Source organism: Macaca thibetana, chromosome 11, assembly GCF_024542745.1.
Source record: "Macaca thibetana thibetana isolate TM-01 chromosome 11, ASM2454274v1, whole genome shotgun sequence".
NCBI lineage: Eukaryota > Metazoa > Chordata > Mammalia > Primates > Cercopithecidae > Macaca > Macaca thibetana.
In genome coordinates this window covers 105,388,858-105,410,286 of record NC_065588.1, presented here as the reverse complement: position 1 = coordinate 105,410,286, position 21,429 = coordinate 105,388,858, and the positions used below count along the sequence as shown (strand labels likewise).

The 21,429-nt window shown below is 49.1% G+C and overlaps 1 protein-coding gene across 3 annotated transcripts in view; it reads right to left on the bottom strand.

Annotated features, from left to right (window-relative positions):
- Nucleotides 1-737: 737 nt before the first annotated feature.
- ACACB (acetyl-CoA carboxylase beta) overlaps nt 738-21,429 on the bottom strand; it is a 162,990-nt gene continuing 142,298 nt past the window's right edge. For 2 of the 3 annotated variants that reach the window (XM_050749626.1, XM_050749627.1), the window contains 13 exons: nt 20,014-20,134; nt 17,681-17,791; nt 16,664-16,807; nt 15,474-15,594; nt 13,578-13,674; nt 10,635-10,731; nt 9,890-10,025; nt 8,347-8,524; nt 6,543-6,655; nt 4,624-4,778; nt 3,762-3,932; nt 3,517-3,653; nt 738-2,767 (listed from right to left, as the gene is read on the bottom strand). In XM_050749626.1, coding sequence (XP_050605583.1) covers nt 2,641-2,767; nt 3,517-3,653; nt 3,762-3,932; nt 4,624-4,778; nt 6,543-6,655; nt 8,347-8,524; nt 9,890-10,025; nt 10,635-10,731; nt 13,578-13,674; nt 15,474-15,594; nt 16,664-16,807; nt 17,681-17,791; nt 20,014-20,134 — 1,708 coding nt within the window. In that variant the 3' untranslated portion in view covers nt 738-2,640. The other variant, XM_050749628.1, reaches the window with a different exon arrangement.

Here is a 21,429-nt window from a genome sequence, read left to right as displayed (position 1 = left end):
AAGAATTCTGATCAGCCCTACTGAGGACACACGCCCATACCTGCGTCAGTCACTGTCAGGGGGAATGGAGAACTCTCATTGGCCCATCCCTGGTGAGGGGGAAATGCCTGGAAAAGGTGTCAGGCAGAATCAAAGTAACAGTTGTTGTTCTGTATTTTGGAGAAAACCGGAATAGTCTCTGTGTGCTGAGAAGCTGTGGTGGGGGCTTCTGCCACAGTTTCGGTCCATGTACAACCGACTCCTAAGTGTGGCTTAAACCTGCCCACCAAGGACCTAGGTCATAAAAGGAAAGGGCTGGGTTCTGGAGCCAAGCCGACTTATTCCGTCCCTGCGGAACCATGGACAAATGCCTTCACCTCTCTGTGCCTCAGCTTCCTCATCTGCACAGCAGGGGTGGATCATGGTGGTGGAAAGGAATGGAACTCACATGTGAAGTGCCTGGGCCAACCCCCCGCCCCCTTCTTCCAGAGAAGCTCCCTTTTTGCCTGTGGCATTGACTAGGCTTACATGTATTTTTCTAAAACATTTTTTCCCTAAAGCTTTCAAAAAGGGATGACTTTGTCCAATTCAGTCCAGCCTTCAGCTCCCTTCACTGCATCCCTGTCTGCCCCTGTGATGGGAACTCACTCAAAGTCTCAGCTGTGGTGTCAGGAATGGAGGGTACAAAGGTGAACACCTACCTTTGGAGGAGGCCACCTGCCTTCTCCAGTCCAGACAATAAAGTCAAGGCCAAAGTGTTTCCTTCAAAAAATAGTTTATTCTGCACATTTCCTGGTAGGCTCTCTGCCCACCGTTCCAGGGTAGCAGCTACTCATAACGTGCCTTTCTCTCCAAAACCAAGAGGGCCTTCCCAACAGAAAAACCTTCAGTTCCCAAAGCAGCATCAATTCTTCCCCTCACCCCAGCAAACCTCAGGGTGGAATAAGGAATAATTCACCTTCTCCCATCCCTCACTGCCCCACCACACCTTCATTTGCCAGGGCCGTCACTGGCTAATGGTCAGATTTTGTCTTTTTCAACTTGGATACCCTCAAGCATCCCAGCTTTTGGAGGCTTCCCTGGGTGACTTCATGGGCTTCCACATTGACCAGGCATCATATACAGCATCCTCGGACAAACCGCCCATCACAGCAGTGGGTTGTGGCCAACTCCCTTCACTCCCCCACTCCACCCCAATGGGAGAAACCAGAGGATTGCAGGGCCCCGGGCTGTGCCGCCTGCAGAGCCAGGAGCTGCTGGATGCATTGCAACATCCTCCCTGAGCAAATCGGTATGGTCACCACAGTCCAGTCCTTAGTCACCGACAGCTCTGCCCCTCGGTCAGATCCCACCATCTGTGCTCATCAAGCCAGCAGGCAAGGGAGCAACAGTGACTCAAGTGGCCCTCCAAGGGAGCAGTGGTGACCGTCACAGACGTGACATTTGTGAGCAAGCTGGGCCATGGGTGTGGCAAGGGATTCCTCTCCGCCTCTGTGCTCCCCACTTGGGCAAGAGAAGGGTGCCTGCACAGGCTGGGGGCCAATCCTGCAGGGGGAAGGGGCAGTCCTCATTTTCCTTGGAGGGAAGAGGCAGGCAGAGGACCTCGAGCTATGCGAGAGGATCCTCCAGAAGCCCTGAAACCTCTGGCCGGGCACTTCCATTCATTTTGCTTTCCCTCTCTCAAAAAGAGAATCCCTGGCAACCAGTGCTAAACATGGCCTACCAGTGGAGCCCTCCTAGTGATTCACTAGGGCCATTTGGGGAACAAAATGCCATTTCATTCTTGCAATAAAAAATCATCTGGCCAAAGATGGTGGCTCACGCCTGTAATCCCAGCACTTTGGGGGGCCAAGGTGGGTGGATTACCTGAAGTCAAGGGTTCAAGACCAGCCTGACCAACATGGTGAAACTGTGTCTCTACTAAAAATACAAGAATTAGCTGGACATGGTGACGGGCACCTGTAATCCCAGCTATCTAGGAGGCTGAGACAGGAGAACAGCTTGAACCTGGGAGATGAAGGTTGCAGTGAGATCATGCTACCCCATTCCAGCCTAGGTGACAGAGTAAGACTCTGTCTCAAAAAAAAAAAAAAAAAAAAAAAAAAAAAAAAAAAAAAAATTTCATCCATACATTTTCCTGGGTGACTAGACAGTATCCAAAGAAACATCATTACAAAAATAGGTTTTTCTCTAGTCCTGTCTATATATATATTTTTTTTCCTTGGCCCATTTATTTGGCTGAAATATATGAGATGCTTACATCTAGTGCTGGTCTCAGAGTAAAAAAATAAAAGATTTCATGATATGATGATATCCAAGAAGCCTGAAGAACGCCTGGATCCCACAGGCCAGGCACTGTTTTGCAAAAGGAAACAGGGATGTTTTAGCTTGATTAGATTTAGTGATGCAATAAAAATGCTGTCTTCAGAGACAAAACAAAAGAAACTTCCCAGCTATGCAGAGGAGGTTGTTTGTGTTTGGGAGAGGCACTCCTGGGCCTTTTATTGAGACAGGTGTCAGCTCGGAACCAGCAGCCCTGCAGAAGTGCCCAGGATTTTCTTTTTTTAAAAGCAGGTCTTCAAGGTCTGCTGAGGGCCTACTGATGGTGGGTGTGGGTGGTTCCTCTTGCTGTGGTCCCGGGAATGGCGGGGCAGGCCGGGGTCAGGTGGAGGCCGGGCTGTCCATGGTAGACAGCAGGTGGATGACCTGTGCCCGCTCAGCTGGGCTGATGTGCTGGCTCAGGTATATCACACAGTCCACGGCCACCTCGGGGTTTTCTTGAACCAGGCTGTGAGGGAGGTGAGAGGAGGGCTGGGGTCACTCCAGCCACTTTTTCAGTGGCCCCTAGGATGGCAGACTCCTTGTGTGGGGCCACACCCCAGAACCCAGAGCTCCCAAGTCCCTTCCTGCTGTGGTCCCCAAGGGGGCGATGGTCCTGTGCAGCAGGAGGGCTGTGACCTAAAGATCAGAATGTCTTGAGGCACCACTGTCCCTACTGGTCACTGCTGTGTCACATGACCTAAGACAAGACACTGCCCTGAGTCTCAGCTTCATCCCCAAAATGGGGTCCCCTGTGCTGGACTCCCTCCTTCACAGGGGGACTGCATGGCAACTGGGGGAGGGGACACTGTGGAAAGGCCAACACTGGCGTGGAAGCCAGCAGCCTGAAGGCTAGTGGTTCCAAATGTGGGTTCTGTGACTAACCCTGCTCAAGCTGTGACTTTGGATAAGTCCATATTCCAGCAAGGGTCATGAGTTGGAAGGATCTCACACTGTCTTCATAGCACCCCTGGGCTCTCTGCCCCACCCCGGCCACCGGGCTGGGAGACCGGGCATTGGGGAGTATGGTCTCTTTACTGGGGGCCGGGTGGGGGCCCAACCCCAGACTGTGGCTTTCACCACACGACCCTGGCCCTGAGGCCCTGGGACTGCACAGTGTGGCGGGTTCAAGTGGCTGCCTAGGAGTGGGCAGCTGGGGGTCAATGCTGGCTCGGGTCCTTGCCAGGAGCCTGGGAAGCAGGTGCGGCGGCTACTCACCCTCGGATGGTCTTGAGGACAGAGTCGTGCTTCAGGTACGTGATGTTCTCGCGGATGGTGGAGCGCGGGCCGTCCTCCACCTGCCAGTGCTGTTCTAGCCACTGCACAACCACCTGGTTGTTGTCCCACAGGTAGGCCTGGGGAGGGGGCAGAGGATGCCTCAGAGAGGTACCCAGCTGTGGGCTGGCTGCCTCAGCCCCCAGCACCCTCTGTGCCCACCGGCCTCGTTCTCACCCCAGGCCCACCTTGACAGCCCCCTCCGTCTCCACGAACCAGCGGCGCAGCATGGACTGGATGTGCACGTGACTCAGCTCCCCGCTGGCCCGCAGGATCTCCTGCTTGACCTGGTCCTCCAGGAGGAGGCGGCGCAGACGCCAATACAGGAAGGTGCGCGCGGTCTTCCACTCCAGGATGTCCTGCGGAGGAGCCAGGCTTGAATCCCCAGAAAGGGAAGGAGGAGATGGGCTGCTGGCTCTGACCACACCCATGACAGTGGCTGCCCGGGACTGGGCCCAGGCTCTGAGATCATTCCCAAAACATCCCAGGCAAGCAAGCTGAGGCTCAGGGAGGGGAAGGCACCTGCTCAGAGCCAGGACATCACCAGGACTCCAGATGGGCCATAGGTGAAAAAATGTCCCCCATAAAAACCCAGCACCCACCTCTACCTCAACTGACACAAACACAGGCTTGTGTGAGGCATGAGCCAGTTGGGAGGGAGAACAATGCAGCAAGAGAACCAGTGAGTAATGGACATGGGTAGGAGGTGACTGTGGGATGTCCTTGCAATAGTGAGGGGCGGGGTGAATGCTGGACAGGAACAATGATTTCTACCCCTGGTCCAGGTCCAAACTGGCCGAGCCATCAGACTTTGTTGCTTATTAGAATCTCTTGGGGATTTTAAAAATCATGACTGCCAGGCTCCTGTCCAGGTGTTTGGATTTCATTGGTCTGCAGTGCCATCTGGGGATCGGGATTATTTTAAAGCTCCCAGGTGTCTCCCATCTGCAGCATTTGACCCATCCCAAGCCCCCCTGAGCCCAAATGTCCTCCACGTTTTGGAAAACAGGGTAGGCTCTTTGCACCCCACACGGCAGCTGTGGCTCTCACAGATATGACGCCCTTCTCCAGCATCCGGCCGGGCGTGTCGTGGAAGTCGGCGAACTGCACCGCCACCTGGTGGTAGATGGGGAGCAGCAGGTCCTCGCGAGCCTTCAGCCGGCCCTCCAGGTCCCTGCGGTCTTTGTCTGAGAGATCAGGTTCCCCTGCAGGTGAGCAGAAAGGCCAGTCAAGTCACGGAAGGTGGCCATATGTGGTGGGGTGGAGATTTTTTTTTTTTTTTTGAAGAAGGCACAAATCAGGATTTGCAGGACAGGCCTTGCCTCATGAGAGGTCTGAGCTTTAACTCTGATATTACTCCTGCTGCTACACAGGCTGCTCTCAACCCCCTAGGTCCCCCAGAGTCCACTGGCCTCGCCCCCACCCAAGGCCCATCTTGACGGCCCCCTTTGTCTCAGATCAAATAGCTAGTACAGTCTCAGAAATGCACTCACAATTGCAAGACAGCATTCAACATGCAACTCTACATTTTCCCCTTCCATCAGACCTACTGTGCTTACAGAATACTATATCAATTACTATTTTTAGTACATATTGTAAAATATTGTAAAGGAATATTATAAGCAACTCTATGCCAAATTGACAACTTAAGATGAAATACACAAATTCCTTGAAACACACGAACCACCAAAGCTCACCTAGGAGGAAATAGATAACACAAATAGTCCTATATATAACAAAGAAGTTGAATTTATAGGTAAAAACCTCTATCAAAAACAAAGAAATAATGCCAATTCTGCACAAACTCAGAAAATAGGAGCGAACACTTCAACTCATTCTATGAGAGCAGCATTACCCTGATACCAACCAAAGAAATTACATGCACACACTGTAATTAATCTTGTGAATAGCACAAGACACTGACACTTAAAATGGATATTTAAAGAGAATTACATCTTGTGGCCAGACGTGGTGGCTCATGCCTGAAATCCCAGCACTTTGGGAGGCTGAGGCAGGCAAATCACTTGAGGCCAGGAGTTCGAGACCAGCCTGGCCAACATGGTGAAACCCCATCTCTACTAAAAACACAAAAATCAGCCAAGTGTGGTGGCACACACCTGTAATTCCAGCTACTTCAGAGCCTGAGGCATGAGAATTGCTTGAACCTGGGAGGCAAAGGTTGCAGTGAGCTGAGATTGCACCACTGCACCTGGGCGACAGAGCAAGACTCTGTCTCAAAAATAAACAAATAAATACATAAAGAGAATTATGTCTAAAGATGACAAGTGAAACAAAGCTGTCATTCAAACAAAGTTAGTAAAATATCTTATGTCTGATTGGGAATTCTAAAGGAACATTTTGCCACCAAAATTCTGATATTCCCCATCAGCCCCAAATACTTCAATTGCTATCTTTTGTGTATTCTGAGACATAAATTGACGATGGCATTATATATCTATCTATATAGATAGATATTTAATGTTAAAAAGGTTGATTTAGAAATGTGAATGTCCTCCAGTTATGGTGGCTCATGCCTGTAATCCCAGCATTTTGGGATGCTGAGGCAGGTGGATCGCTTGAGCCCAGAAGTTTGAGAGCAGCCTGGGCAACATGGCGAAACCCCCTATCTACAAAAATACAAAAATTAGCTGGGCATGGTTGTGCGTACCTGTAGTCCCAGCTACTCAGGCTGAGATGGGAGGATGGCTTAAGCCCAGAAGACAGAGGTTGCAGTGAGTTGAGATTGCACCCTGCACTCCAGCCTAGGCAATAGAGCCAGACCTCGTCTCAAAAAAAACAAAACAAAACAAACAAAGATAAATGTGAATATCTTTAAAAACCTCACAGTTATTATAGCTGTATTTTGATATTTCTTCATTTTATTTTTAACATCCTAGAAACCCCCAGCAATGGGACCGGCTGGGGCTTCTCTTGACCTCTGAGAGGTGAAGCCTTTGGGACCCCCTTACCTAGCTGTTCCATGAGCTTCTTGTAAGCTGGATCGATCCTTCTCATGGACTTTATCAGATCTTTCTTTCGGAACTTAATCTCCACTGTCCCCTCTGGCTCCAGAACACCCCCCCTTAAAAGAGAAGAGGCAGAGGGATGGGGGTGTATGAGGCATTGCCCAGCAAGCAACGGCTAATGGATGTTGGGGGAGCCGGAGGGAAGAGAGCCAGATCTGGGGGTCAGTTCTCAGCTCTTTTACCCCTACACATGCTGTGTGCCCTTGGGCGAGTCACTTTCCCTCTCTGGGCCTCCGCATCTTTACCCACAGATGTAAAGACTGAGCCAACTGTTTAAAATAATGCTTTCTGAACTCTGGAAGGCCCCTTTCGGGTCTAAGAGTGTATGACTTTTTCCATGGCAGCATAACCCTCCTGCTCTCCAGCCACAGTCCTCTCTAACTTTGCTAATTTCTGTTCTCCTAGAGGTGGGGCACTGTTTCTGATCACTTTAAATCTCACAGAAGCACCTTGAGAGCCCAGCATGGTCTTGTGTGAGCTGTCCTTCCATTTCCAACATACATTTTCTTTTCTTTTCTTTTCTTTTTTTTTTTCTTTTTTTTTTTTGTTGTTGTTGTTTTGTTTTGTTTTAGACAGGGTCTCACTCTGTCACCCAGGCTGGAGTGCAGTGGCACTATCTCGGTTCACTGTAATCTCTGCCTCCCGGGTTCAAGTGATTCTCCTGCCTCAGCCCCCCGAGTAGCTGGGATTACAGGTGCATACCACCATGCCCAGCTAATTCTTGTATTTTTAGTAGAGACGGGGTTTCATTGTGTTGGCCAGGCTGGTCTTGAACTCCTGGCCTCAAGTGATCTACCCACCTCAGTCTCCCAAAGTGCTAGGATTACAGGCGTGAGCCACCACACCTGGCCTCATTTCCAACATTTTTATTTACTCCTCATTCTCCCCCTGCCGCTTTTTGCTTTTGACAGCTTAGAAGCCCTGAAGAATACTATCAGTAGCTTTGAGCTTCCTGGTGGCCAGCATGAAAAGTTAGCAATGACTCCATTCAAGTGCTGCTCAGTATCCTGAGTCTTCCTGGAGGACTGACCTCAGCAGTCCCTGACAAGGGTCTAAGTGCCCTGAATGCAGGACAAGCTTGGCCCATCTGCCACCATATCATAATGTCTAGCAGAATTAACAAATGAATGAAGGAGTGAACACAGGAATGCTGTGCCTATATTTGGAGCAGAATGACTATTGAGGCCTTTACATCCTATATAGCATGTAGTTTTCACTTCAAAGTCATCAGTCACTGTGCTGTGAACATTATTGTCATGATCCTTTCTGTAAGAATCTCTAATAAATTCCTCCTAAGGAAAGTGCCAAGGAGGTTAACTCTCCTGCAAAGAACCAGTATCCTCTCATGCAGATATTCATTCAGTCATTTGTTTAGCCAGTATTTTCTGACCACCTACCAGGAGTTAGGCACTGTGCTAGACCCTGGGATTTAAAACTGAATAAAACATTTCCTATAGGAACTCATAGCTTTGGGAGAAGCTCAGTCTAATGAGAGATACATGGCTCATCATATTTCCCTTTTCATCCTGGCTGCCAGGAAGCTCAAGTGCTTTCGGTCTTTCCTTTTTATTTTTTGATTGCAAACTTCCTTGGGAAGGAGGAGTATAAACCATGAAAGAAGAGACAACATTCCTCCACCACCCACAGGTTCCAGCCACTGCACCCCTCCATGATCCCCCAAGGTCATGGGTTCTCAAGGCTGGGAGAACAAGAAAAGGTTAAGCCAGGCTAAAGGCAACACACCCACCTGCTCTCTTTGTCCGCATACATTTCTATGCACAGCGGGTTGATGGTGGCATCTATGACCACCCAGGAGCCTCCCCGGAGCTCCGCATAGGGTGGGATATAGATCAGGATGGGCTGTTTGTATTGTCTGAGGCCATCCACGATGTAGGCTCCAAACTTCAGCACCTGATCATACATGTCTGAAAAGCAAAGCAGCCTCCCAGTTTGGCAATTTCAGGGCCCTCACTCATCCACACATGAAACCCACTGCCCTAGTTGTCCTGGGGGTCCTGAGAGAGCGAGCTCAGCTAGGAGGCTTGGAGAGCACTGGGCTGGGAGTCGGGAGCACTGATCGCTCTCTAAGTGGCCGTGTGACCTTGAACAGGTCATTCACCCGGTATGGGCCTCAGTGACCTTATCTGTGAAGGCACAGGGAGAAACCAATCTCTAGGATTCTTTCCAACTGGAATTGAGATGCCCTCACCCGTGACTGTCCCCGCCCTGCTCCACCATTTCCAGCAAAGAAAACCCTCGCTAACAGTCACACTGATCCTTCCCCAATGTGCACAGGCAACATGGCCCTTATTTCCCACCAAGACACATTTCTCCAGGTCCCCAGGCACCCTGCATGAAAACAAGAATGCAGTAATAACAGCACTGACAATCACACTGCATGCCAGCAATTAGCTCATCAGACCTTTACCTCAGCCCTCTGAGGTTGGTTCTGTTCTTAACCCCCTTTTACTAAGGAGGGAAACTGAGGCTCAGTGATGTCTCCCAGCTAACAAGGACTCACAGCAGGTCTGCCTGCCTCCCATCCAGCTCTGTCCTCAACACCCCAGTGGTCTAACAGCCACTCTCTCCCAAAACATGCTTGGTGGCTTAAAAAGTCCTCACACAATTGTAAGGTCACATGAGGCTCAGAGCCGCTTTCTGCAGAGGGAAGGGCGGACAAACATCCTCCTCACCTTGCCAAATGGAGAGGTGCCTGCCCAGGTCACCGGACAGCTCCTGGGGCTGCCCCAGTCATGAGGCTGGACCTCATGGTGTGACCTCTAGAAAGTCACACTTTGCCTCCAACCCTCAGTTCCACATTTTTTTTTTTTTTTTTGAGATGGGGGTCTCACTCTGTTATCCAGGCTGGAGTGCAGCCTCAACCTCCTGGGCTCAAGCAATCCTCCCACCTCAGCCTCCCAAATAGCTGGGACAATAGGCATGCGCCACTACGCCCAGCTAATTTTTTAAACATTTATTTTATTTTTTGTAGAGACAGGGTCTTGCTATACTGCCCAGGCTGGTCTCAAACTCCTGGCCTCAAATGATCCTTCTGCTTTGGCCTCCCAAAGCACCGGGATTACAGGTGCCTGCCACTGTGCCCAGCAGTTCCTCATCTTTAAAGCAGGGTAGTGGGGCACCTGAACAGTCTTTTGTCCTCAGGGTTGTTGGGAGACACAGCTAAGATGATGATGGGCACAGACTAGGACATGAGCGTCACCACCCAGAGGGTGCTGTCCTGGGTGCTGACCCCAAGGCTTTGGGGTAACCACAGGCAGGGAGGGGCTTACCTTTCATGCCACCGGAGAACCCCCTCCAGTTGGCAAAGATCATCAGGGGCAACTTCTCCCGGTTGAAGTCCTTGATGGCCTGGGCGGTTTTGTAGGCTGAGTCTGGGAACCACACCTGCCCTGCCTGCTGAATTATCTGGAACACAGAGCTGTGGGGATCAGATGCCTCTGCGCAACAGCAGCCCAGGACACAGGGACGGCTGCCGCAGCCTCGCCCTGGATAGCAGGCGATCTGATCTGTGCTGGCCCCAGCACCAGAGCCAGGGCTCAGAAGGATAGAAGCCCCATCTCCTCGGCTCAGGACCAGGCTTGACCCTCCCATTGCAGCCCAGCAAGGTTCCCGTGGCCCTCATTTCCAGGCTCTGAGGGGTGCCGAGCTCGTCAAGGTCACACTGAGCTGGGGGAAAGCTGGCCCTGGGACCCGGCCCTCTGACTCCTGAGCTTCTCAGTCTGTGCCCTGGCCTAGTGCAGAAACAGCAACAGGGGCAGGGCAGGAGGCGGGAAGGGTTTCTAGGGACCTTTATCATCTGCTGAGGAAGAAGCAAGAAGGTGCAGCCCTTTATGCAACCCATAGAGAAAGTGTCAGAGAAATAGCCACTAAGCCCCCCCAGGGCCAGGGACTGCACTGGGTCCCCTGCTTCTCCACCTGAGCTGGCAGGGCAGGGATGGGACCCCCATGCCCAGGACCCACTCTCAAGACAGTACTGCTGGCTGAACCAGCAGCCACAGCTCCTGGCCCCCTCACCTTGGCCTCAGAATCCAGGTTGGCAGGGTCTGCAGGGACCACCACCTCCACAGTCCGCGTCTCCACAGCAATCACTCCCACGGGAATCCCCCCAAGCCTGGAAAACGAGCACTGGTGAGCCAGACCCTGGGCAGCACCCCAGACGCATTTGGGGACCTCTGGGTGTGGGGGTGAGGGCGTGTGGAGGAGAATGTTCTTTTTAATCTGGTGGATTATTTTATTGGAAGGCAAAGAAAAAGCCCCAAAATGGTGAGAGCCTTGAAAGGTAGCAGACCTATTGGTGCCCTTTTTGGGGCAAGAACCATCAGAGGAGGGCTGGGATGGTGTGGGGCCTGGAGCAGCATGAGCCACTAGAACTTTCCGTGATGAGGGCCACGTTCTCCATCTGCACTGTCCAATACAGGAGTTGTGGGCTGCACGTGGAACGTGGCAAGTGTGAGGAACTGAACAGGTCATCCTCTGTCACTTTGACTTAGTTCAATTTAAACTGAAGGAGCCGGGCATGGTGGCTCACGCCTGTAATCCTAGCACTTTGGGAGTCTGAGGCAGGAGGATTGCTTGAGTCCAGGAGTTTGAGACCAGCCTGGACAACATAGTGAGACCCTGTATCTGCAAAAAATAAAAAAATTGGCTAGGTGTGGCGGTGCACACCTGTGGTCCCAGCTACTTGGGAGGCTGAGGTGGGAGGATTGCTTGAGCCCAGGAGGTCAAGGCTGCAGTGAGCAGTGATCATGCCTCTGCACTCCAGCCTGGGTGACAGAGCAAGACCCAGTCTCGAAATAATACTAATTATAATGAAACTAAAGAATCACATGTGGCCAGCAGCTACTACACTGGACAGCATAGGTCTAGACATCAAGTTGCACTTGGGAAGGGCGGAGCGATGTTGAACTGGACAGAGACTCAGCTCAGGGGATGCCATTACATCAGTTACTTGCTACTGAACTGTGCATCACTACATGGTTCTCATTTACCCCACAAGGCAGGGGTTGGGCAGAGCAGTCTTCAAAGTGTTTTCACATGGAAGGTGGAATGGATTTTTTTTTGCTTTGCTTTTAAAAATATAATTTATTTTATTTTACTTTATTTATTTTGAAGATGGAGTCTCGCTCTGTCACCCAGGCTGGAGTGCAATGGCGCAATCTCAGCTCAATGCAACCTCCGCCTCCCGGGTTCAAACAATTCTCCTGCTTCAGCCTCCCGAGTAGCTGGAATTACAGGCGCGCACCACCACACCCAGCTAATTTTTGTATTTTTAGTAGAGACAGGATTTCACCATGTTGTCCAGGCTGGTCTAAACTCCTGACCTCAAGTGATCCACCTGCCTCGGCCTCCCAAAGTGCTCGGATTACAGGGGTGAGCCACTGCACCTGGCCAGAATTCATTTTGTTAATAAGTAACATATATTCATGCTAGAAAGACAGGAAAACAAACGTTAAAAAAAAAAAACAAAAAAAAACTTGAGTCACCCCACATTACCATACTGTTAGCATTTTCATCTATTTCCTTCTAGTCTTTTTTTTCTAAACAGTTAGAAGTTCAACATATTTCGGAGACTTTTGGATACTGATGTCTTTTCCACTTGGCATCATAGAATGAGCAATTTCTTCCCTTAACATTAAATATTACGAGGAGCTCAAGCAATCCTCCGGCCTTGGCTTCCTGAGTAGCTGGCACTAGAGGCGTGTGCCACCACAATCACCTGATTTTAAAATATTTTTCGTAGAGATGGGGTCTTGCTATGTTGCTCAGGCTGGTGTCAAACCCTTGAGCTCAAGTGATTCTCCTGCATTGGTCTCCTGAAGTGCTGGGATTACAGGCATGTGAGCCACTGTGCCCAGCTGTACTTTATTTATTTATTTATTCATTCATTCATTCATTCATTCATTCATTCATTCATTCATTTATTGAGACAGAGTCTCCCTCTGTCACCTAGGCTGGAGTGCAGTGGTGTGATCTAGGTGTGCTGCAACTTCCGCCTCCTGGGTTCAAGTGATTCTCCTGCCTCAGCCTCCTGAGTAGCTGAGATTAAAGGCACCTGCCACCATGCCCAGCTAATTTTTGTATTTTAAGTAGAGATGGGGTTTCGCTATGTTGGCCAGGCTGGTCTTGAACTCCTGACCTCAGGTGATCTGCCTGCCTCGGCTTCAAAGTGTTGGGATTACAGGCGTGAGCCACAACGCCCAGCCCTGGATGTACTTTAGTATTTATTGCCCAAGACGTAAATGACAGCAGCCAGTCCCACTTATGGAGTAGGTAGGACATTTTAAGTGTTTCACCTATGTTATTGCATCTAATCATCACAATAATCTTTTGAGGTAGAATTATTATCCCTATCTTACAGATGTGGAGGACCAGAGAGGGTGAGTGGAGATGGGGCTTGGCCTCAGGTCCAGCACAGAGCCTGGACTTACAGCTGCGACATCGTACCAGGAACCTGAGTGATAAATGATGAGGATGCAGCTCTGGGCTCATTATAAGGAGGAACTTTCAGGCAGGTGGAGCTGTCCAAAGAGATGGAGGCTACAAGGCTGAAGGGTGAGCTGCCCAGCTCGGAAAGCATGCAAGCATTTCAGCCTCCCACCAACACTGGCATACAACAGGGCTCCTGTCCATGGCTCCCCTACAGTGGAATTCAGAGTGCCAGTGTCTGTGAAGTTTTCTGAGGAGAGCACGCAAGGCCACCTTCTGATGCCCAGTGGAGTTGTCAGCCCTCGTGGCCTGGGGCCTGATTACAGGCAGGGGTCCCCAGCCTCAGGAGGAGGTTGGCTGAGATACCGCACACACAGACACTCCAGAAACCATCCCCCAGATTGGTTTTTTCTTTTAGAAAATCCTGAGGCCCAGAAGAAAACTGCCCCTGGAGGTCCGTGGTCTCACACCTGGGGGTCCCAGTGCCTGGTGAGCCAGACATGGGCAGCCTGCTCCCGTCTTCGTGATTACCTTGCTCGTCCTGTCACCACGGTCTGCGCCCAGGGTGCCATGATTTCCTTGAAACTGCCATGGTCAAAGAATCCGCTCTGCCACGTTCCCTTCAGCGCTGTGGGCAGAAGGGCAGAAGCCCAGGCTGGAGGGCCAGGTGGCCGGGGGCCCCCAGGACACACCTGGCTGCGTAAAATCTCCCTAACGACAGCCTGGCTTTAACCTCATAGCCCAGATACCCCTTTCTACCTACAACCACACAGGTCCCAACCCCTTTCCCCCCTTCCCAAAACACCTCAAAAGACAAACAAGCTGCAATAAATATACCAAGTCAAGAATTCAGTCCACACGGAGTATCTGACTACCACCCACAGCCAGCCACTTCCAAACGCGCTGAGATTCTAATCACAGTCTCTGCCCTCTCTTCCGAAGATGCAGAGAGTGGACAGACACCTCCGGAAGGTGGGATTTCAGGAAGGGATCACCTGCCCCGAAAAACTCATCCCTCACCTGCTAGCTGCTGGCTGTAGTTTAATAACCACTCAATTGGGAAAAAAGTTTCAATTTCCCAGAGAGAGACAGAGAGAGAATATGATGATGTCAACAACAGCCATCGGAGGGAAGGAAATGACTTAAATCCATGCGATAGCATAAATGGCTGTGGCTCTGACCAGGAGGCACAGCCAGAGTGGGAGGCGTCTCAGGCGTGGGAGGCCCGGCACCCAGGCACGCAACAGCCCAACTTCAGCATCTGCCGAGGACTGGCCTGACAGTGAGAAGCTGAACATTTTTTAATGGAGATAAGTAGTCCCCTCTGTGTTTACAGGCCAGAAAGCCCAAGAGAAATGAAAAGAGAGAGAAGGAAGCCACAGGGCTCCTTGCACTGGCCGGAGTCTGGCACGCTGCCGAGGGTCACCTCTCCTGCGTCGCACTGCCGAGGAGCAGCCAAGTCTAAAGGTAGCAGCATGTGAAATTCTAGATTTGGGATACAGTGACAGGAGCAGCTCAGCTTTCCTGTTGTGTTCTGGTTGCTCAGAATGAAATAATATACCTCCAAGAGAGAAACTCATCCCTTTCAGAGAAAAGGAGAGAATGTGTATATGCAAAAATATGTGTGCATGTGCATGTGTGTTCACGTGTCCACGTGTGTGTGTGTCTGTGTGTGTAGGTATAGAAGAGGCCAAACTGGCCAGGCATGGTGGCTCATGTCTATAATTCCAGCACTTTGGGAGGCTGAGGTAGGCAGATCACTTGAGGTCAGGAGTTCAAGACCAGCCTGGCCAACATGGTGAAATTCCGTCTCTACTAAAAATACAAAAATTAGCTGGGTGTGGTGGCAGGCACCTGTAATCCCAGCTACTCAGTAGACTGAGGCAGGAGAATCACTTGAACCCAGGAGGCAGAGATTGCAGTGGGCCAAGATCATGCCACTGCACTCCAGCCCGGGCGGCAGAGCAACACTGTCTCAAAAAAAAAAAAAAAAGAGAAGAGACCAAATTACCTATCCTGTGTAAACTCACAGAGTTCCTTTGTAAGAGAGAACGAAAGAGAGAAAGATGGAGTCTTCTCTTTGAAACTCTGATGTTTCAGCACTGAATTTTCTACTGATGAGACAGTGGAGCAGTTAGAGACCACGGAGCATGGAGCATCAGGGGAGGGAGACCACGACCACCATTGCACCCCACCTCCATCTATTAGCTCCAGAAATTGGAGGCTGTTTCCACCCCTTCTGGGTCAATGGCTGAGGAAAAGCCTGGAATAAAATCTCTATTTCTCTACTCTCCCTGCATTTGATTTCAGGTGTACCTCTCTGGGATATGAGAACAAATATCAAGCCTTCTACCTAAGTGCTCCTTTGTCTCAAGCCCTAGAAAGAAACCCAAGACGAGGTCCTAGGCAAAATGCTTTAGAACTTACTTGGGTGAGGCCTTCCTGCAAGCATCCACCGGGGGTCGTAGGGAGCTCTGGATGGGAGGAATTCAATTTCTCTGTCAATGGGGTCAGTGGGTGTGATGATAGGGACAGGGCTGTGATTATCCTAAAAAAGAAAGCCAAGTCTCTGACTCAGTCTGTGGTGCTTGTCAATAATGCCTCTGATCAGCACTTTGCTCCTCTGACTATGATTATGCCTGGTTATGCACCAATATCCCCTCCCTAGGGCTCCTGAAGCCACTGCTCTGATTGGAAAATGCCAGATAAGGACTGGCCGTCCCATGGATTCTTCTGAAATCTAGTTTATGAACTCCTGAGTGTGCTTCCCGGTTCACATGGCATCACTGATGCTGGGAAGTTAAAGAAACACAGGAAAGGGTTGCTACTGTTATATATGGTCAGAGAGGAGGAAAAATATCTTAAAAGAAAGAAAAAGAGAAAAAGAGATTGGTTGCGCAGAGTGGTAACAGATGGCATGCAGATGGGGAAAAGGGGCACATGGGAATACAAACTGATATTTGTGACTTGGGGTTCTTGGCAGAAGATCTGGAATGATCTGAACTCTGGAAACCCAACATCTCAGAAATGATTATAATAAAGAAAGAAAACCTCACTCATTTGTAAGGAATGTTACAGTTAACCAAGAACTATGCCCACTATTGTCCCCTTCTTACTTTGGTGAGGACCTATCAAATGCTGTGCTCTAAGTATCACTTCACTTAATCGTCATGATAACACCATGAGTTAGGTACTATTATTATTCCCGTTTCACAGATGAGAAAACAGGCTCGGAAAAACTTAGAGACTCTCCCAGTGTCTTATAGCTACTGAGGAGGAATCCAGGAACCAAATCCAGCCTGATTGTAAAGCTCGAAGACTCAGTATTGTCCAGTGCTGCCTCTTGTCAAGAGGCAATACTACGTCCTTCTAAAGGATCAACAGCTAGCATCCTTACAACGGCATTAGTGCCACCAAAAGAGCAAAGGACAGCTAGTATAGGGCTAGGCGTCAGAGAGAGAAGAAAAAAGGAGTAAGAAAAATCAACCCCAGCCACATGTGCAGTGCTTCCTGCTCCCCAGCCTCCCACACCACCCAGGAGGTGACAGGGACACAATTAGCCCGTGAGCTTGATGATAGAGTCTTCCAGGCTCTAAGCTGCAGGGGGAGTACTGCACCTTTGGCATATAGGACAGCCACTCCAGAATGGTATAAACCCCCTCAAAGTCATCTGGCACGGTGATGTGGGAAACGCCATTGTAATGCATGATCTGAACGCCACCCAGCTGGTTGTTGGATGTGTAGACCTCTCTTCCCAGGACCTGCTTTGACACAACATGGTTAGCAACATCCTGCATGGTGCAGGGCTCTACCACCTGTTTGGAAATCATCTCAGCACTTCTCAATCCTGGCTACACATTAGAATCACCCAGTGGATTTCAAAAATCCTGAAGCTCAGGCTACATTCCGACCAATTATATCAGAATCTATGAGGCTGGGACCCAGGCATTAGTTTTTGCGTTTTGTTTGTTTTTTAGTTTCTAGGTAATTCCAACGTGAAGCCCAATTTGAGAACCGGTGATGCTGCTGACTGCTACCTTGACCATCTCAAAAGCAAAACCCTAGCTAGAGTTTCTGATTCAGCAGGTCTGCGGCAGGGCTCGAGGATTTGCTTTTCTAAAAAGTTCCCAGCTGATGCTGATGCTGATGCTGTTGGTTCAAGAACCAGACTTGGAGACTTAGGCTGGGATTTGAGCAGACATTAAGCATAGAGACTTTTCAAAATGGAAAATGTTTTAATACAGTGAGAATAGTAGAATACAAAACTGTGTATCCACTATAAATTAGCCACATAAAGACAGAAGATGAGAGCGAGCTATACCAGAATGATAGAAGCTGCAAAATTACTTTTCTGGGGGGTCCTTTTCTAATTTTCTGCAATGCGTTATGGCACTTTAATAATTTCTTTTAAAATATCAGTAATACAGGGAGTTAGATCCACCGGAATAGCCTAAAACTATTTTTTTTTCTCATAAGGAGCCCAGATAACTGCAAATAGGAAAAAAAGAGTTCTTGCATCAGTAGGAATGAAACTGGTTTCATATTGAGAAAAATACCTGACCAGAGACCAACGAGAATGTTAAAATGACTCCTGCCCCCAAGGATCCACTCCACACAGGCCCCTTTTTCGTCACCTTGTTGAGAGCACTTGCTCCCGTGAGGATGATGTGAGAGTTCTCCACCTGGATCACTCGCTGGCCCAGCCTCACCAAGTAGGCCCCGATCCCAAGGGCTCGGCAGGTCACCTGTGGAGAGAGGAGCCCTTCTGAATTCTGGAGAGGGGCGAGGGACCCACCCCCACAGCAGCGAAGAGTCCAGGAACCTGCTGGGCCCAAATGGAAGTTATGTTTTGACCAACGGCAACCCAATTTGAAGCCAAACCTCAGTAGAGGCAAAAGCCACTACTTCGTGCCACTTTATTGAGCTTGGATTCCTATATGGAAGTAACACGGTTAACAAAGACTGCCGTAAAGACAAGCAGCAGACACTGAACACTTCAGATCTTAAGAGGCTTGTGTGTAGCTCTTCTGAGCTTGGGCATTCATGGGCCATTGCAGCCTCTTAACAACCAAAAGTACACGTAGGAGTGCATGTAAAAACCAGTGAAATCCAAGTAAGGTCTGTACTGAGTTAACAATATTGTGCCAGTGTCAATTTGCTGGTTTTGATAATGTACTAGGGTTATGTGAGTGCCATGGGGGAAGGGGGGTGAAGGGTACTTGGAATTTCTCTGTAATATCTTGTAACTTGTGGTGGATCCTAAATGACTTCAAAGTAAAAAGACTGTACATATAAGCTAGAAAACAAGCCCAAGGAAGATGCCTATGACCAACATTTACCACCTTGGAAACTGAAGATTCAACATTGCATGTAAAAATAAGGCCTTCCAAGGCAGTTTATCATTAAAGAGCGCGATTACTCCTGCTGCTGCTGCTGCTGTTAGAGTAGGTAGGTAGGCAGACATGAGCAGGGCAGGAGAGGAAGGCAACCATCAGGTGATAGTTAGGCAGTTGTTAAAGTGTCTCTCTAAAATAACAATTGGTCACAGCTGGCTCCAGGGACAGGCAGGCTCCTGATAGATGGAAAACACTTGAAGCTAGTATCAGTAGCTTCCCAATCAGATCTGTTGCTGGGCAGGTGGGCTCCAGTGTGCACACTAAGAGGCAAGCTGGCAGAGTTTATCTGCTACGTGACCTGCTTCTAGGAACACTTGACTGGTAAGGGAAGAAGGCCTCCAGTGAGCATGCACACAACTTCAGTAAACACACTGCATGCGGCCCTCCTAAGTGCTGGCAGGCCACTTGCATGCAGACAGCCCACCCCAAGGGAAGAAACACAAACCCTAGAATCAAGCCAATGCATAAAAACCCAAAAGGGTCAGATGAGGCACTTGAATCTCTCAAGTTGCCTTGCTTGGCTCTCTTCCGAGTGTACTTCATTTCGTTCTTGCTCTAAAACTTTTAATAAACTTTCACTCCTGCTGAGAAACTTGCCTGGGTCTCTTACTCTGCCTTAGACCCATACAGATTCACCACCACCAACACCACCACCACCACCGCCGCCACCACTACTGCTACTATTGCTAGTACTAGAATTACTACTAGTACTACTACTACTACTGCTACTACTACTGTACTACTATAGTACTACAGTAGTACTACTACTAGAAACAGAAAACATTTTTGGAAAGACCATGGGGATGGGATGGGGACTACTCCTTATATGCCAGTTAAAGTCAGATAAAAGTTATTCTAAACATTCAATACCTTTAAAATAAGATGAGATCGGACCCTGATTCAAACAAATCACTAGAAAAGGGTATTTTGAGACAACTGTTAAACCACACTGGGTTCCAGTGATATTGCTGATTCTGTTGGGTGTAATATTTGTATTTCAGTTATGTTTTTAAAAAGCAGGGGAAGAGGGTGGGAGTCCTTATCCGTTAAAGATCTACCCTTACACTTTGGGAGGCTGAGATGGGCAGATCACGAGGTCGGGAGATCGAGACCATCCTGGCTAACACGGTGAAACCCCGTCTCTACTAAAAAATACAAAAAACTAGCCGGGCGAGGTGGTGGGCGCCTGTAGTCCCAGCTACTCGGGAGGCTGAGGCAGGAGAATGGCGTAAATCCGGGAGGCGGAGCTTGCAGTGAGCTGAGATCCGGCCACTGCACCCCAGCCTGGGCGACAGAGCGACACTCCGTCTCAAAAAAGAAAAAAAAAAAGATCTACCCTTAAGTATTTGTGGATGAAAAGACATGATGGGGGCTGGCTTTAAAATACTCTAAAACAGGGTGCAGGTGATGGGGGTGAGATTGAGGAAATAGCAGTGGGGCGGCATGTGGTAACTGTAGGAGGTATGTGATGGGCACATGGAGTTTATTATTGATTCTCTCTAATTTTGTGACTATTTTAAAGTCTCTATAATGGAAAGTTGAAAAGTAAGAGAAAATAGAAGAGGACTCACCAAGCTAATGGTGACGATCTCTTCGTAAGCCAGAGAGGACTCCCCAGCAATCATGCCTGAGCCCCTCAGATTCTCCACGCCCAAGCCATCATCTTTCCCGATGATATCCGTGATCATGTATCTTCAAAAGCAAACACAGGTTAAAGGCTGGGCTCTAGCCCAGAAAAATCCAAGGTGGTTGCATTTTCCAAGGAGGGACTGACTGGGCAGCGAGGTGAGAGATTGGAAGCAGACAAAGCATCCAGAGGCAAAATGAAATTGGCATCTAGGACCCTCACAATGGGTGCTGAGATTTCTAAAAGGGCAAGTACAGAATCAACAATCATCACCCTGCTCTGTAATCCCAGCACTTTGGGAGATCGAGGTGGGCAGATCACTTGAGGTCAGGAGTTCGAGACCAGCCTGACCAATATGGCAAAACCCCATCTCTACTAAAAATACAAAAGTTAGCTGGACGTGGTGGCACATGCCTGTAATCCCAGCTACTCGGGAGGCTGAGGGAGAAGAATAACTTGAACCTGGGAAGTGGTGGTTGCAGTGAGCCAAAATTGCACCACTGCACTCCAGCCTGGGTGACAGAGCAAGATTCTGTCTCAAATAAATAAATAAATAAATAAATAAATAAATAAATAAATCATTCATCACCCTGCTCCCATCTGTGAAAGGAAAATAAAAACTAGGACCACAATTCACAATGCCAAAAGGAATAATTTAAGCTGAAGCTGAGTCGTGCAAGCTGCCTTTCCTTTCGTTCCTTTTGTAAGCAGATAGATACAGATAAAAGGTGAAATATCTCCACAGGTCGTTCCTTTATGTCCGCCTTATCTTATAGAAAGTGCTGACTTACTGAGCGCAAGAAGAATACATAACTGACTTCCCCTGCCTGCGCCTTTTCTCTTGCAACATGTGATTACCAGAACTTCCCTCTTTCCCCTCCAGCCTGCTTTTCTCCTTTAAATACTGAAGGCCCCCAAATCATCTTTGAAGAAAGGCACAGGCCACAGATGGTTTCTATGATTCCATGTTCTTTGCTTCTGGATGTGTCCTTAACCTTGGCAAAATAAACTCAATTGATTCAGACCTGTCTCAGATACTTTTTGGTTTACACAAAAAAAGATGTCTGCTTGTGCAAAGGCTGTCTCAGTGAAATGTCACCCTCAGCCCATATTCCTCCAATGGTCTCAGAGAGATGGGGGTACACAGAGGAAGCCTGTTCACAATCAATCAATCAAAGATTTCAGGGCCACATAATAAGCATGAGAAACACTGTCCAGCCAGCCTCTGTTAGAGATTCACAATGCACTTTAGCATGTGTGATGGTTAATATTGTCAACTTTAGGATGCAAAGTATTGTTTCTGGGTGTGTCTGTGAGGGTGTTGCTAGAGGAGATTAACATTTGAGTCAGTGGACTGGCA